The 17,849-nt window shown below is 34.4% G+C and overlaps 2 protein-coding genes across 2 annotated transcripts; both read right to left on the reverse strand.

Moving 5' to 3' along the window:
* Positions 1 to 5,781: 5,781 nt before the first annotated feature.
* Positions 5,782 to 6,631, reverse strand: LOC136272183 (uncharacterized). Its single transcript, XM_066073335.1, has 3 exons — positions 6,506 to 6,631; positions 6,232 to 6,383; positions 5,782 to 5,974 (listed from the first exon to the last, which is right to left on the reverse strand). The coding sequence occupies exons 1-3, from the start codon at positions 6,591 to 6,593 to the stop codon at positions 5,870 to 5,872; spliced, it is 345 nt and encodes a 114-aa protein (XP_065929407.1). The 5' UTR covers positions 6,594 to 6,631; the 3' UTR covers positions 5,782 to 5,869.
* Positions 6,632 to 13,092: 6,461 nt separating this feature from the next.
* On the reverse strand, positions 13,093 to 16,272 carry LOC105346281 (L-proline trans-4-hydroxylase). Its single transcript, XM_011454789.4, has 9 exons — positions 16,096 to 16,272; positions 15,715 to 15,796; positions 15,471 to 15,552; positions 15,238 to 15,348; positions 15,053 to 15,144; positions 14,726 to 14,816; positions 13,815 to 13,944; positions 13,541 to 13,692; positions 13,093 to 13,283 (listed from the first exon to the last, which is right to left on the reverse strand). The coding sequence occupies exons 1-9, from the start codon at positions 16,109 to 16,111 to the stop codon at positions 13,179 to 13,181; spliced, it is 861 nt and encodes a 286-aa protein (XP_011453091.3). The 5' UTR covers positions 16,112 to 16,272; the 3' UTR covers positions 13,093 to 13,178.
* Between the last annotated feature and the right edge of the window lie 1,577 nt (positions 16,273 to 17,849).

The following is a 17,849-nucleotide window of genomic DNA, read 5'->3' on the forward strand; positions in this document are numbered from 1 at the left end:
AAACTACTCAGCTTGTTTTCTTGAAAGCTTTACTACCACTCTCTGTATCTATTATATACAATGATACAATCTTTTTTTCTCGTTTTATTTTCTTCTCGAACAACGGTCAAAAAGATGCAAACGCATTGAAATTTCAATTAAAAGTAATTTCGCTATTATACGCGTACGTTTATTACATGGAGTGAGCTATACTTATATTACACATCCAAATCACTTGATGGGCTGTATATGTAAGACCATACCATTTACATCTTCACAGACAGTAAGGCCAGCTTCCATAGCTACAACAAACTATAGAGCTACAGAACACCCGAGAGAATAAAATCCCCAGAAGGTGAGATGTTCAGAGATGCTCAACAGAATGGACCAAGTAGAAACAGACCCGAATCGAACAACGACTATGAGGGGGAAATATCAAGCAACAGTGGGTAAAAAGTTGCAAAATAAGAATGCCAGTGTGGTGCGAAAATGCCAGAGGTCTTAAGATAGACAAATTTAAGTCTGAATGTGGTCGAGAGATGGAAACAAACATCACAGGAAAACTGCTATTGAGACACAAAAAGATTCAAGCATAGAGGCATTGCTAAGAACTCTTCAGCGAAATCTTTGCTCGAAAGAGTCTCTGACTTCTTGGACAACCGTTAACCACAGGGAGATGGATGAGAGAAGGAAGCATTGCCTAGGATGAAGGATCACATATCTTGGAACACCATCGACAAGGAAGTTAGCAGGATCCCGGAAACAAGTTAAGACAGAAAGGAAGAATAAGACACCGTTTAACCTTTAATTATTTATTACATTGTTAAGGAAATATCTGGCATAGATGAAGCAAGAACAACAAGACCCAATCATAAAGTCAACATTTATAATAGAGGTCGAGAAGAAATTAGACAACTCAATATGCAGTTCAAAAGGGCTTCAGATAAGGTGAGGATGGGGGATAGTATTGACTGAATACGTAAGGTCAGAGCCTGCATGACTAAGGCGAGCAGAGAGAACAAGGTAGATGAAGAGGTGGAATGTTAGAGATGGGGCACACTTTGTAACAGACGCATTCAAGTTCACAAAGGAGCTGCTAAGAATGGATCGACCAGACAACTTTTAATGGTCCAAGGAAGAAGTTGATCAGTATCTTAGAAAACTCATTTTTTATGTGGATGAGCTTGATGACGATAGCTGAAAAAAAAAAACCCAAAGAGGACCAAAGGTGTATTCAGGAACGTACCAGTCATCAAGGTTTTATGCGTGATCCACATACTGACCACAACTACACACATACAAGCTGGATTGGTCCACATACTGACTACAACTACACACATACAAGCTGGATTGGTCCACATACTGACTACAACTACACACATACAAGCTGGATTGGTCCACATACTGACTACAACTACACACATACAAGCTGGATTGGTCCACATACTGACTACAGCTACACACATACAAGCTGGATTGGTCCACATAGTGACTACAACTACACACATACAAGCTGGATTGGTCCACATACTGACTACATCTACACACATACAAGCTGGATTGGTCCACATAGTGACTACAACTACACACATACAAGCTGGATTGGTCCACATACTGACTACATCTACACACATACAAGCTGGATTGGTCCACATACTGACTACAACTACACACATACAAGCTAGATTGGTCACAGCTTCTTTATCTACACTTATCTGCATTGATTAATTGAGAAGATTCCTGCAACATAACACCTTTGATAGCAATCTGGCTTCTTATAGATAGGGCAGAGAAAGCAACAAATCTTCCATTTGGAAAATCAGTAAATTCAAAGAATTGACAACATGTAAAGAAAATCAAATTTTATATCAATACCATATGGTGCATATGTTCCTTAAAACACAGAGGGCTACAGTGGCGACAACCCACAAATGGACACCTTTTCTGACATCAACCTTACAAAACAAATTCCTACACCTTTTGCAACCAAAAGCCTCGACTCCTGATAAATAAATCCAGAAACAGTTGAGGAGGAAGTTATTGAGGTGATAGTGATAGATGGGGCATACTAGTACCTAATGCAAACCATAAAGCAACATCATTAGCGAGTCCTTCAGAAAACATGAAAGAAGAAGGCCAAAAACCCATGGAGGATGACACGTGAAGCAAAGACGCAGGATATAAGGCCTTGAAGAATCGTGTAGGTGGTCTTCATCCCAGAATAAGCAATGTATTTACCAGTTATTAAAACTTAACAGAAATACGAGGAAGTTGCATGTAACATAACTAAGGCTTATTTTTTTAAAAGGATTTCGTGACTTATTTATGATTCATATTCGGTAGCTATGGTATTTGATACACTCGCAATAATGCTGTTAGGCAGGTAAGTGATTCTTTGTCACTTTTGTAGGCTACGAATAATTCATAACGCGCCCTTGAAGGATCGATGATGTGTTTTTTCCATGGCTGGCACATAGTCTTGAAAGCATTTGAATTTCACTTTGGTCTTTGAAAACAAATAATGCGATACCAAAGATTTGTTTTTGAAAAGTATTTAAAATTCCAACAAAAATTCCTCTACCTATTCATATGTAATAGTTGGGGCTACATGGATCGTGGATATCGGCCTGGATATCTCAGTGATAGAATTGCAGGGGTCCCGGGTTCGATTCCCGGTCCAGCCATATGCTTTCAGTGTATTTATATGCCCATTCCGTCTTTCCTATTACACACATATAAAACAGTTGAAAATTTATCGCGATATGTATTTTGAATTATTATTTTAGTATATTTTAACATCCTAGAATGATGTTTAGTGTAGTTTTTATTATACACTTAGATTTAGAACGAATGTATGAACAATCAATAAAAAGGTCTAAAAAAGTCGTTGAAATAATTAAACTGGAAGTAGACAGTTTGTATTAACATATACTGATTATTACAGATTCATGACAGAAATAAATTTATAGATTGTTTAATTTCACTTTGAATTATTATTTTATCAAGTCAATTGTAAAAACCCAAGTAGAGTACTTTATACATTATTTATACATCTCTATATTTTCGATTTCTCTTCAACGAGAACAACAAATTCGGACGTCACAATATGACTTGTTCTGCCTTGAATCTCCGATAATGGTTTCGAACGTAAATAATTCCCAAGACAACACGGAAGATAGAGATATCACCGTTTCACTTACCACGGTACTACATGTAGTGTTCAGAAACACGGTGACATTTGTATTAACATTTGTATTAGCAGAACATATAGGTTAAATTGTGATTAATGTATCATCCATTTTATATTTTTGAAATTTTTCAATTTAAGAAAATATCCAAACATAACAAGTGTTAGCAACAGTTCGTTTAACATTATTAAATAGAATTGCTGCACAAAAGCGCCATTAAGGTACGAACAAACTGAATATTCCATCTACCAACAAATGGATTGAATTTTACTGTCCGAAATTAATTTTAAACATTCAAAATACTGTTTCAAATTCGAAAGTAATATTAATTTTTAAGATTAAGTTGAGTCACACTGGGTTTTGATGTTGTTTAATTAATTACTCGATACTTTGAAGTATGATTTGGATCAATAGTACATATACAAAAAATAAAATGTTTCAAAATAATGTGATAGGTTTACACTTGTGTTTAAACTTCATAGAAAAACTACAATCAGGAGGCCTTTTCTGTCGAAGAGTATCATGGCGGGTTTTTTGGTTGTTGTAAATATCAAAGTATACCATTCATTTAATTTTGACGCGTGAGAAGTGTAGATTTGAGATGTTATACACATGATCCTAACTTTTGTGCAATCAATTTTAGTGAAGTGGTATTTAAATCCGCCCAAAATGAAAGTCTAATTTGAGGGCATACTCTAAAACCTGGCCTGGCCCCATTGGCCTGGCCTGGCCTCAAAGTGGGCCTGGCCTCACTTTTGGCCTCAAAATTGGCCTGGCCCCAAATTTTGGCCTGGCCTCAAAAATTGGCCTGGCCTCAAATTTGGCCTCTACCAAAATTTTTGGCCTCAAATTATCTTTATATTTTCTTTATATATTTGATGATTTTATTGATTTTATTGATTTTTTATTGATTTATTTTCAATGCACATTAAACATCCCACTTGGTGACTTTAGTGTCTTATAGTGATAGTTTTTTAAAAATAATAGTTACAATTGAAAATATAGTACTAACAATGCATATTTATGACTACAGGTATGTCAAGTAATCCACTCTAATAGATTTTTATTCAGTCTTTTTTTAATTCTTAATTAAGAACTTAAGAATATGATTTTGCCCTGTCATAGTATAACCATGGCATTATTATGCAATGTACTTAGATCAAACTGCTCTCAGGATCGGACAATATCTATGTAACTCTTTTACCAACGATTTGTTTGACAAGAAAAATAAAGGAAGAGGCCAATATTTGTTCTAACTAACATCAAAGGTCACAAATGTTTTGCTTTGTTCAGATTCTGATAATGACAATTCCGCATAGGATAAAAATTGTTTCCTAAATATACAAGCAACACATGCATTAAACTCTACTCTAATCAGGAGGTGATGATAAATGACCATCACTGAGTCAAGCTATCAGAGGATGCAATGTTGCAGTCGTTCACAAATGCCATTAATTTAAATAGACCGCGTGAAATGTTAAATGACAGGAGAGGCAATGAATCTGATCCCAATGTAGCAGATTAGCGACAGAAAAGGTTGATATCGAATTTCTGCTGGAGAGAGAAATTTGGGCTTGATCGGTGTTGACAGGTAATGCAAACAAACTGCATTACACAATGATAACGATTTAATGGTATGTACCAGTTTACAAATATTTTGGATATCATTCAGGTCAGTCTCTTCTTTTAAATGGGAGATGGGGTGGGGGGGGGGGGGGTGGCGACTCTTAGTTTTATAGTTAATCGCTTTTGTATGTTCATCATCTATTCCTTAACAATAGTAAGAGCAATGCTGTACATGCATGTCAAAGGTATTTTTTGGGTGTTTAGACATGGATTAAATTAATTAAACTTGAAAAACGGTCACTTGTCATATTTTTTCATATGATTATTCCTTAAATATTAAAAAAGCATTGAATTTTCAATTTTAAATTAAATCAATAAAAATTCAATCTAAGTCTAAGAAAATAAGAAAAAGAAAAATTTTAAAATAAGAGGCCAAAAATTTTTGAAGAGGCCAAACTTGAGGCCAGGCCAAAATTTGGGACCAGGCCAATTTTGAGGCCAAAAGTGAGGCCAGGCCAACGTTAAGGCCAGGCCAATGGGGCCAGGCCAGGCCAGGTTTTAGAGTATGCCTAATTTGAGAACCCTGCCTTTATACACTGTATCAAGGTATCCAACAACTTTTCTTGTCCTTCTAGTTTTGTCTCTCTAAAATAGCTGATGTTTTTTCTTGTGAGTAAAAAAATTACTAAATGCATTGTTTAACATCAATTCTTTATAAGAATAATTTTTTTTAAATAAAGGGATCTGGCTACGCATAGCCACCATTTTTTTTAATATTGCATTGATGAATACATAACGGTGTAAAAAGCAAAAATACACTAGAAATTGGTTGCTATGGGTAACCGATGCCAGGTAACCGAAGCTAAACTTTTCTTACTAATTTAAGTTGTCAAACAGAAAAATATGATGAAAATCGGTGACTATTAGCGCCTACCGAAATTTGATTCTTACATAGAATTGATACTAGTATTAAATCAATCGTACCTAAATGATATCAAGAGAAAAAGAAAATAAAAACCAAGGCATTTTCTATTTCTTCTTGTTTTTGATGTACTTTTATTCAATTCCACACTATATTCATTTTATTCTTGCGTACGTGAACAATGGATATATCAACACTTTGCGTACAAAAGAACTTATTTTGCATTAAGATTAACAGTTTTATCCTCGGCTGGATTCAAGAATTCCTTCCCTGACATGTCTGTTACATTGGTGCAATCTCTGATGGCTGAATTTGGAACCTGTTTCCATAGGAAATATACAGATATTTCTGACCATAATCGGATCTTAAATGGGGGGGGGGGGGGGTATTCAAAATGATTTTGATCAATTACGGGCAAAGTATATTGACAATGTAATGAAAAAAATTTGCCATAAATTGGTATTTGTAACCATAATGTAAACAATACTTCATTATTTTTTAATACATTTTTACCCTTAATGAAAAAGTCCAATCTGTAAAGTTAAGATATTCTCGTGTTTGAATGAAGTGTGTTACCTTTTTCAGGGGAGTGTACTGTGGACAATGATGGGGTATGACAGGGTTATTGGACTTGGTATTGTACGCCATTAGGAAGGCCCACCTCCTTAAATCACTGTTGTTAGGCCCGCTGGTATGTAACAAATTACTATGGAAGAACAATGCATCACCTACAAACCAAAAGTGTATAAAAGACAATCTATTTTATAAACAAAGACTGCAGCTTAAGGTTACAAATATTAGTTTCATGAAGTAAATTCACTTGTCTACCTTGTTTCTTAGTCTGACATACCTGGTTCCATTTCCACAAACTCCATTGGACACACTTTCTCGATCTCTTTTACTCTCTCTACATCTGCTCCAGTCTGTCCGGCAACCATTAAGTGGTCGATCCTGCCACATTTATGGGAACCTCGCAGAATCTTAATTGGAAAATCTGTATTTTAATATTAAGTACTAACTGTTTAAAGTCCATATATCTTATTGCATATCATCTAAACCACTTCTAACAATTCGGTTCAACACGTTGAGGATTCGAATCAGCAATCTTTATCCATGAAATAATAGAACAACTGATCCAGTGCAACACTTTTAGATACATAGGTAATTTTTAAAACCATGTTAGCTTATTTTACATTTTTGCAAAATAAAATATGATTGAGCAAATAATTTTCAGATTTCTGAGAGTTATCGAACATTGCTGATGGCAATTATAAATTTGGAAGTCTACATAGTTATGTGTTTATATAATTTCAGAATTGAATATTTAAAAAAATATATATGATACTTCACCCTTTAGACACCCCCCCCCCCCCCTTTGAACCCTCTCTCCTCTGGCAAGATCCGATGCTGAACTTTTTAAAATATATGATAAATGTTAATAAAAACATTAAAATCATAAACTGATATAAATATTTTTACGTAAACTTGAATCTTACCTGTCATAAAGCACCAAGAGAATAATACACCGACCTAGATTTGTTTACGATTACAATCACTCTGTTGAACGACTAACTCTGTGTGCTGGATTGCTCGTGCGTAAAATGCATGATGTACAAAGATTGTTGAATAAATTGTTGACAAGTGGTTTCACATGAAAACTACTCAGCTTGTTTTCTTGAAAGCTTTACTACCACTCTCTGTATCTATTATATACAATGATACAATCTTTTTTTCTCGTTTTATTTTCTTCTCGAACAACGGTCAAAAAGATGCAAACGCATTGAAATTTCAATTAAAAGTAATTTCGCTATTATACGCGTACGTTTATTACATGGAGTGAGCTATACTTATATTACACATCCAAATCACTTGATGGGCTGTATATGTAAGACCATACCATTTACATCTTCACAGACAGTAAGGCCAGCTTCCATAGCTACAACAAACTATAGAGCTACAGAACACCCGAGAGAATAAAATCCCCAGAAGGTGAGATGTTCAGAGATGCTCAACAGAATGGACCAAGTAGAAACAGACCCGAATCGAACAACGACTATGAGGGGGAAATATCAAGCAACAGTGGGTAAAAAGTTGCAAAATAAGAATGCCAGTGTGGTGCGAAAATGCCAGAGGTCTTAAGATAGACAAATTTAAGTCTGAATGTGGTCGAGAGATGGAAACAAACATCACAGGAAAACTGCTATTGAGACACAAAAAGATTCAAGCATAGAGGCATTGCTAAGAACTCTTCAGCGAAATCTTTGCTCGAAAGAGTCTCTGACTTCTTGGACAACCGTTAACCACAGGGAGATGGATGAGAGAAGGAAGCATTGCCTAGGATGAAGGATCACATATCTTGGAACACCATCGACAAGGAAGTTAGCAGGATCCCGGAAACAAGTTAAGACAGAAAGGAAGAATAAGACACCGTTTAACCTTTAATTATTTATTACATTGTTAAGGAAATATCTGGCATAGATGAAGCAAGAACAACAAGACCCAATCATAAAGTCAACATTTATAATAGAGGTCGAGAAGAAATTAGACAACTCAATATGCAGTTCAAAAGGGCTTCAGATAAGGTGAGGATGGGGGATAGTATTGACTGAATACGTAAGGTCAGAGCCTGCATGACTAAGGCGAGCAGAGAGAACAAGGTAGATGAAGAGGTGGAATGTTAGAGATGGGGCACACTTTGTAACAGACGCATTCAAGTTCACAAAGGAGCTGCTAAGAATGGATCGACCAGACAACTTTTAATGGTCCAAGGAAGAAGTTGATCAGTATCTTAGAAAACTCATTTTTTATGTGGATGAGCTTGATGACGATAGCTGAAAAAAAAAACCCAAAGAGGACCAAAGGTGTATTCAGGAACGTACCAGTCATCAAGGTTTTATGCGTGATCCACATACTGACCACAACTACACACATACAAGCTGGATTGGTCCACATACTGACTACAACTACACACATACAAGCTGGATTGGTCCACATACTGACTACAACTACACACATACAAGCTGGATTGGTCCACATACTGACTACAACTACACACATACAAGCTGGATTGGTCCACATACTGACTACAGCTACACACATACAAGCTGGATTGGTCCACATAGTGACTACAACTACACACATACAAGCTGGATTGGTCCACATACTGACTACATCTACACACATACAAGCTGGATTGGTCCACATAGTGACTACAACTACACACATACAAGCTGGATTGGTCCACATACTGACTACATCTACACACATACAAGCTGGATTGGTCCACATACTGACTACAACTACACACATACAAGCTAGATTGGTCACAGCTTCTTTATCTACACTTATCTGCATTGATTAATTGAGAAGATTCCTGCAACATAACACCTTTGATAGCAATCTGGCTTCTTATAGATAGGGCAGAGAAAGCAACAAATCTTCCATTTGGAAAATCAGTAAATTCAAAGAATTGACAACATGTAAAGAAAATCAAATTTTATATCAATACCATATGGTGCATATGTTCCTTAAAACACAGAGGGCTACAGTGGCGACAACCCACAAATGGACACCTTTTCTGACATCAACCTTACAAAACAAATTCCTACACCTTTTGCAACCAAAAGCCTCGACTCCTGATAAATAAATCCAGAAACAGTTGAGGAGGAAGTTATTGAGGTGATAGTGATAGATGGGGCATACTAGTACCTAATGCAAACCATAAAGCAACATCATTAGCGAGTCCTTCAGAAAACATGAAAGAAGAAGGCCAAAAACCCATGGAGGATGACACGTGAAGCAAAGACGCAGGATATAAGGCCTTGAAGAATCGTGTAGGTGGTCTTCATCCCAGAATAAGCAATGTATTTACCAGTTATTAAAACTTAACAGAAATACGAGGAAGTTGCATGTAACATAACTAAGGCTTATTTTTTTAAAAGGATTTCGTGACTTATTTATGATTCATATTCGGTAGCTATGGTATTTGATACACTCGCAATAATGCTGTTAGGCAGGTAAGTGATTCTTTGTCACTTTTGTAGGCTACGAATAATTCATAACGCGCCCTTGAAGGATCGATGATGTGTTTTTTCCATGGCTGGCACATAGTCTTGAAAGCATTTGAATTTCACTTTGGTCTTTGAAAACAAATAATGCGATACCAAAGATTTGTTTTTGAAAAGTATTTAAAATTCCAACAAAAATTCCTCTACCTATTCATATGTAATAGTTGGGGCTACATGGATCGTGGATATCGGCCTGGATATCTCAGTGATAGAATTGCAGGGGTCCCGGGTTCGATTCCCGGTCCAGCCATATGCTTTCAGTGTATTTATATGCCCATTCCGTCTTTCCTATTACACACATATAAAACAGTTGAAAATTTATCGCGATATGTATTTTGAATTATTATTTTAGTATATTTTAACATCCTAGAATGATGTTTAGTGTAGTTTTTATTATACACTTAGATTTAGAACGAATGTATGAACAATCAATAAAAAGGTCTAAAAAAGTCGTTGAAATAATTAAACTGGAAGTAGACAGTTTGTATTAACATATACTGATTATTACAGATTCATGACAGAAATAAATTTATAGATTGTTTAATTTCACTTTGAATTATTATTTTATCAAGTCAATTGTAAAAACCCAAGTAGAGTACTTTATACATTATTTATACATCTCTATATTTTCGATTTCTCTTCAACGAGAACAACAAATTCGGACGTCACAATATGACTTGTTCTGCCTTGAATCTCCGATAATGGTTTCGAACGTAAATAATTCCCAAGACAACACGGAAGATAGAGATATCACCGTTTCACTTACCACGGTACTACATGTAGTGTTCAGAAACACGGTGACATTTGTATTAACATTTGTATTAGCAGAACATATAGGTTAAATTGTGATTAATGTATCATCCATTTTATATTTTTGAAATTTTTCAATTTAAGAAAATATCCAAACATAACAAGTGTTAGCAACAGTTCGTTTAACATTATTAAATAGAATTGCTGCACAAAAGCGCCATTAAGGTACGAACAAACTGAATATTCCATCTACCAACAAATGGATTGAATTTTACTGTCCGAAATTAATTTTAAACATTCAAAATACTGTTTCAAATTCGAAAGTAATATTAATTTTTAAGATTAAGTTGAGTCACACTGGGTTTTGATGTTGTTTAATTAATTACTCGATACTTTGAAGTATGATTTGGATCAATAGTACATATACAAAAAATAAAATGTTTCAAAATAATGTGATAGGTTTACACTTGTGTTTAAACTTCATAGAAAAACTACAATCAGGAGGCCTTTTCTGTCGAAGAGTATCATGGCGGGTTTTTTGGTTGTTGTAAATATCAAAGTATACCATTCATTTAATTTTGACGCGTGAGAAGTGTAGATTTGAGATGTTATACACATGATCCTAACTTTTGTGCAATCAATTTTAGTGAAGTGGTATTTAAATCCGCCCAAAATGAAAGTCTAATTTGAGGGCATACTCTAAAACCTGGCCTGGCCCCATTGGCCTGGCCTGGCCTCAAAGTGGGCCTGGCCTCACTTTTGGCCTCAAAATTGGCCTGGCCCCAAATTTTGGCCTGGCCTCAAAAATTGGCCTGGCCTCAAATTTGGCCTCTACCAAAATTTTTGGCCTCAAATTATCTTTATATTTTCTTTATATATTTGATGATTTTATTGATTTTATTGATTTTTTATTGATTTATTTTCAATGCACATTAAACATCCCACTTGGTGACTTTAGTGTCTTATAGTGATAGTTTTTTAAAAATAATAGTTACAATTGAAAATATAGTACTAACAATGCATATTTATGACTACAGGTATGTCAAGTAATCCACTCTAATAGATTTTTATTCAGTCTTTTTTTAATTCTTAATTAAGAACTTAAGAATATGATTTTGCCCTGTCATAGTATAACCATGGCATTATTATGCAATGTACTTAGATCAAACTGCTCTCAGGATCGGACAATATCTATGTAACTCTTTTACCAACGATTTGTTTGACAAGAAAAATAAAGGAAGAGGCCAATATTTGTTCTAACTAACATCAAAGGTCACAAATGTTTTGCTTTGTTCAGATTCTGATAATGACAATTCCGCATAGGATAAAAATTGTTTCCTAAATATACAAGCAACACATGCATTAAACTCTACTCTAATCAGGAGGTGATGATAAATGACCATCACTGAGTCAAGCTATCAGAGGATGCAATGTTGCAGTCGTTCACAAATGCCATTAATTTAAATAGACCGCGTGAAATGTTAAATGACAGGAGAGGCAATGAATCTGATCCCAATGTAGCAGATTAGCGACAGAAAAGGTTGATATCGAATTTCTGCTGGAGAGAGAAATTTGGGCTTGATCGGTGTTGACAGGTAATGCAAACAAACTGCATTACACAATGATAACGATTTAATGGTATGTACCAGTTTACAAATATTTTGGATATCATTCAGGTCAGTCTCTTCTTTTAAATGGGAGATGGGGTGGGGGGGGGGGGGGGTGGCGACTCTTAGTTTTATAGTTAATCGCTTTTGTATGTTCATCATCTATTCCTTAACAATAGTAAGAGCAATGCTGTACATGCATGTCAAAGGTATTTTTTGGGTGTTTAGACATGGATTAAATTAATTAAACTTGAAAAACGGTCACTTGTCATATTTTTTCATATGATTATTCCTTAAATATTAAAAAAGCATTGAATTTTCAATTTTAAATTAAATCAATAAAAATTCAATCTAAGTCTAAGAAAATAAGAAAAAGAAAAATTTTAAAATAAGAGGCCAAAAATTTTTGAAGAGGCCAAACTTGAGGCCAGGCCAAAATTTGGGACCAGGCCAATTTTGAGGCCAAAAGTGAGGCCAGGCCAACGTTAAGGCCAGGCCAATGGGGCCAGGCCAGGCCAGGTTTTAGAGTATGCCTAATTTGAGAACCCTGCCTTTATACACTGTATCAAGGTATCCAACAACTTTTCTTGTCCTTCTAGTTTTGTCTCTCTAAAATAGCTGATGTTTTTTCTTGTGAGTAAAAAATTACTAAATGCATTGTTTAACATCAATTCTTTATAAGAATAATTTTTTTTAAATAAAGGGATCTGGCTACGCATAGCCACCATTTTTTTTAATATTGCATTGATGAATACATAACGGTGTAAAAAGCAAAAATACACTAGAAATTGGTTGCTATGGGTAACCGATGCCAGGTAACCGAAGCTAAACTTTTCTTACTAATTTAAGTTGTCAAACAGAAAAATATGATGAAAATCGGTGACTATTAGCGCCTACCGAAATTTGATTCTTACATAGAATTGATACTAGTATTAAATCAATCGTACCTAAATGATATCAAGAGAAAAAGAAAATAAAAACCAAGGCATTTTCTATTTCTTCTTGTTTTTGATGTACTTTTATTCAATTCCACACTATATTCATTTTATTCTTGCGTACGTGAACAATGGATATATCAACACTTTGCGTACAAAAGAACTTATTTTGCATTAAGATTAACAGTTTTATCCTCGGCTGGATTCAAGAATTCCTTCCCTGACATGTCTGTTACATTGGTGCAATCTCTGATGGCTGAATTTGGAACCTGTTTCCATAGGAAATATACAGATATTTCTGACCATAATCGGATCTTAAATGGGGGGGGGGGGGGGTATTCAAAATGATTTTGATCAATTACGGGCAAAGTATATTGACAATGTAATGAAAAAAATTTGCCATAAATTGGTATTTGTAACCATAATGTAAACAATACTTCATTATTTTTTAATACATTTTTACCCTTAATGAAAAAGTCCAATCTGTAAAGTTAAGATATTCTCGTGTTTGAATGAAGTGTGTTACCTTTTTCAGGGGAGTGTACTGTGGACAATGATGGGGTATGACAGGGTTATTGGACTTGGTATTGTACGCCATTAGGAAGGCCCACCTCCTTAAATCACTGTTGTTAGGCCCGCTGGTATGTAACAAATTACTATGGAAGAACAATGCATCACCTACAAACCAAAAGTGTATAAAAGACAATCTATTTTATAAACAAAGACTGCAGCTTAAGGTTACAAATATTAGTTTCATGAAGTAAATTCACTTGTCTACCTTGTTTCTTAGTCTGACATACCTGGTTCCATTTCCACAAACTCCATTGGACACACTTTCTCGATCTCTTTTACTCTCTCTACATCTGCTCCAGTCTGTCCGGCAACCATTAAGTGGTCGATCCTGCCACATTTATGGGAACCTCGCAGAATCTTAATTGGAAAATCTGTATTTTAATATTAAGTACTAACTGTTTAAAGTCCATATATCTTATTGCATATCATCTAAACCACTTCTAACAATTCGGTTCAACACGTTGAGGATTCGAATCAGCAATCTTTATCCATGAAATAATAGAACAACTGATCCAGTGCAACACTTTTAGATACATAGGTAATTTTTAAAACCATGTTAGCTTATTTTACATTTTTGCAAAATAAAATATGATTGAGCAAATAATTTTCAGATTTCTGAGAGTTATCGAACATTGCTGATGGCAATTATAAATTTGGAAGTCTACATAGTTATGTGTTTATATAATTTCAGAATTGAATATTTAAAAAAAAATTAGGCCTAGACATTATAAAAATAAACTCAAACCCTTATGGTTTAAATAAAACAAGGATGATTCATTAAAAGCTAATTCTTATCAAATGATTATGGACATACATGTATATATTGATGGGTTTTTGTGGACTTTAAGATAGATTTGATCCCCCCCCCCCCCCCCCCCCAACCGTGTTTGATCACCTCAAAATATTCAAAGAATAATTCTTTATTACTTATATCATTTTCAGCAAGTGTACGTTAAAATACTAAAAAAGACTTTTTTAAAAGACATTGATGAAATGTATTGGACTAAACATGATAAAATCAAATTGTAGGTTTATCACAGACAAAAACAATGAAAATTGAAAATATACAGGATTGAATTTCCTGATATCAGTTCTTTGTTGACGATCTGGTTCGATGTTTTTGTTTTTAATAATCTACCTGCAGACAGCCATTTTCTTTGCAGCACTTGTCTATGGAGATAAACACAGTTAACATATCTGGAAATAAACAGCCATTCTTGTACCAGTATCTGAAAACAAAAATATACACACCAATAGTCATTTTTAATTTCATACACCAAGCAAGTAAAGGTTATCTCACATGGTAATTTGTTTTTATTTCAAGCATGTAGTAATTGTCAAAGAACCACGGACAAAATGAACAATGGTGCCATGCTATGAAAACTCGCTAAACATATTTTACTAGGTTTTAATGACAAAAATCATTGAATTAGGTGAAAATTGAAATTCACATAGCACAAAATACCCATAATCCTGATGCCAAAGGAACTGTCCTCCTGTTTTGGCTTCCTTCATCATTAATTTAGTGTGATAATGGTATACTTCATCTCCAAGTAGCTGTTAAAGATAAAGAGGTGTGAGGATGATACTCAGTTTACATATTTGGTTTGGCTAAGTTGGCAACAAGAAACATTTTTAATGTCCGACTACCTTTTCACTGATGTCAACTACTTTCTCGCACCTAGCTACCATGCCAGTGACATCACTTCCTGGATGACGCCATAATGCCATCTTACATTCTCTCCCTGTTCCATCAGGAATCTGACAACCATAAAAAATCTTTGAAAACAACGATGTTCTAATTCACGGAATTGGTGCTAAATTCTTCATTTAATAATTGTATGCATATGCAATCTTGCAGTGCTATTCTGAACGGAGCTTACCCCATACGAGTGTTTAGTGATTTCTTGGTTATATTCAAGAACTTCTTTTACTTTCTGTAATTCTGCATCATCCAAAAAATTCCTGCAAAATATATGCGATGTGTTTTCAAATTTTTCATTATCAGTCTCAATTTGTAGAGGATTTGAAATGCATGAAAGACATAATTGCCTGCGTAATCATTCTGAAGTTTAAAAATAGCAATGTGATCGCAAATCTTTGTGTCAGCAAATAATATAATATTACCTTATTTTGATGTAGCCATAATTTTCAAAATAATTTTTCATTTCATCTGTAACCTTGAACTTCCCATCCTGATAGACGTACTCTACATATAGAGGAAAAAGCCACGATGTACCGTGTTTCTAACCAGACTGGTGAATTCAACCAACACGTATCTGAACTTAGGTAAGAAATGATTTTACCAATAAGAAATATTGTTTGGACATGATTTGTATTTCAATTGGAAATATGCATAATAGCAATCGTAACAGTGCAACAGGGAAAGATATGTGTAAATGACTAATGGAGATTTCACATTTGGTACAAAGTGGTATCCATGGTAGCTATCTAGGATATATTAACATGAGCTGTTGATGAAAATAAGTTTAAATCAAATGAACATACCTCCCGATATCATCATTTCCTCTCTTGCGGCCAAAAATTAAAACAAGAATGTAAAGGGGTTAAAGCTTCATATTCACTGAAAATTGTAGCATCTCAATTTCATTGATAAAACGCATGTACCTGTTGTAAAGTCAAAAGTTGAAGATGGCGTGCATGTATTTGGTATGTACATATGGACGACCTTTCAAATGTACTTAGAGATTATTTTAGATACTGTATATACAAGCAGCAAACAGCAAATATTTAGTGGTGAGGATAACATGTGATATGATTGTCAATATTAATCTTTAAAGGATAATAAGTTGTGCTAACTTTTCTTATAGAAAGAAATTTATGCTCTTCAATTTCAAAATTTTACGAGGCTAATAGACTTCTTTTATTACTGGTTTCGTTATCAAATGGGTCAAACATTAAGGGATGAAGATGTATGTATATGTATGTATAAACACACAATGATTTTGAAGATTCTAATTAGACAGTAACAGTGACAAACAGATTTGAAATTAAAATAAATACCCAGATATAAAAAGAAAACACTGTGAAGGAAACAAGTGTCAAAAAGTAATAAAATGCAAAACTTTACCGGTTGTGTGGGAAACTGGAAGAAGTTTTTTTTTTTATCTATCATGGGATGAAATCAGCAAAACAAAGTTCTACAACTATTGGGGGAAATTAAATTTGATATGGTACTACATGTATATATTTTAGACGACAGTAAAATATACCCAAGAGAAATTTTTGAATGTGTTTCAAAACTGAGCTTAAAACTCAAAACTTAAATCGAATAGATTGTTTATTAAAATTAATTTTTTGAAGATGTGTAAACGTGTTGCGCAAATCCTGTAGTGAAATGTTTGCGGAGGCATGTATGATATATCCAAAGTGACTTAAAGTGAGAAAAAAATTAAATAATGTTTAATGTGACAGGATTGTATTAATGAAGGGTCAATCTACACTGCACACAAAAGATTTCCACCGTCATGGTAATTTTAATTGTGATTCTTTGACTATTTCCACTCGAAAAAAGAAGTTATATTTCGATAAATTAGCAGTTAGAGTGATCTGCCCTTTGGTGTGATTCGTTCTACAGTGTATGACACTGGACTAAATTAAAGTACTTGTCTACTTTTTTGCATGCATTCTACTTCTGTAAAGTATTTAGGAATCTTATATCGGTTCGTCATTGCTTTGTTCATTGTTGCATTTGATTTTTTTTCTCATGAAAATATGGCACGTATTCCATGGTTAAAATAACGAGATAACCTTTTGTGTAACTTGATGAACATCCTTATGATATGGAAAAAATCATTTAAGCTCAGTATTTGACATATTCACTGGCAAACATGTTATATTAATATCAGCTTATTTTTTCCATGGTAATATAGGGACTCATTTGAAGATATATTTTTTTTCGCATGAAATATTAACTATGCATCGATGGTGATCTGTAATATTTGTAATTCTACACGGAAACATCATTTATACTTAATTGATATGTTAGTCACTGAACTGCTACGTGGGCGAAAATTATTACATTATCCCAGACATTGGATTGCGCTTCTCTCAATTCTCGTGGGTTCTTTTAAAGTCCTCACATACTGTCAAGTTTCATAATCAGCTATCTAAAAAATGACAATTTTAAAGTAACCTTCAAATGCAAGAATCGAATGCAACTAAATTATGGTTATGGTCTTCACTGTGAAATCAATGTGTAAAGAGCAATTATTTAAAAGTCATAATTCAACGCTTATTTT

The sequence above is a fragment of the Magallana gigas genome, chromosome 2 (assembly GCF_963853765.1).
Source record: "Magallana gigas chromosome 2, xbMagGiga1.1, whole genome shotgun sequence".
Lineage (NCBI taxonomy): Eukaryota > Metazoa > Mollusca > Bivalvia > Ostreida > Ostreidae > Magallana > Magallana gigas.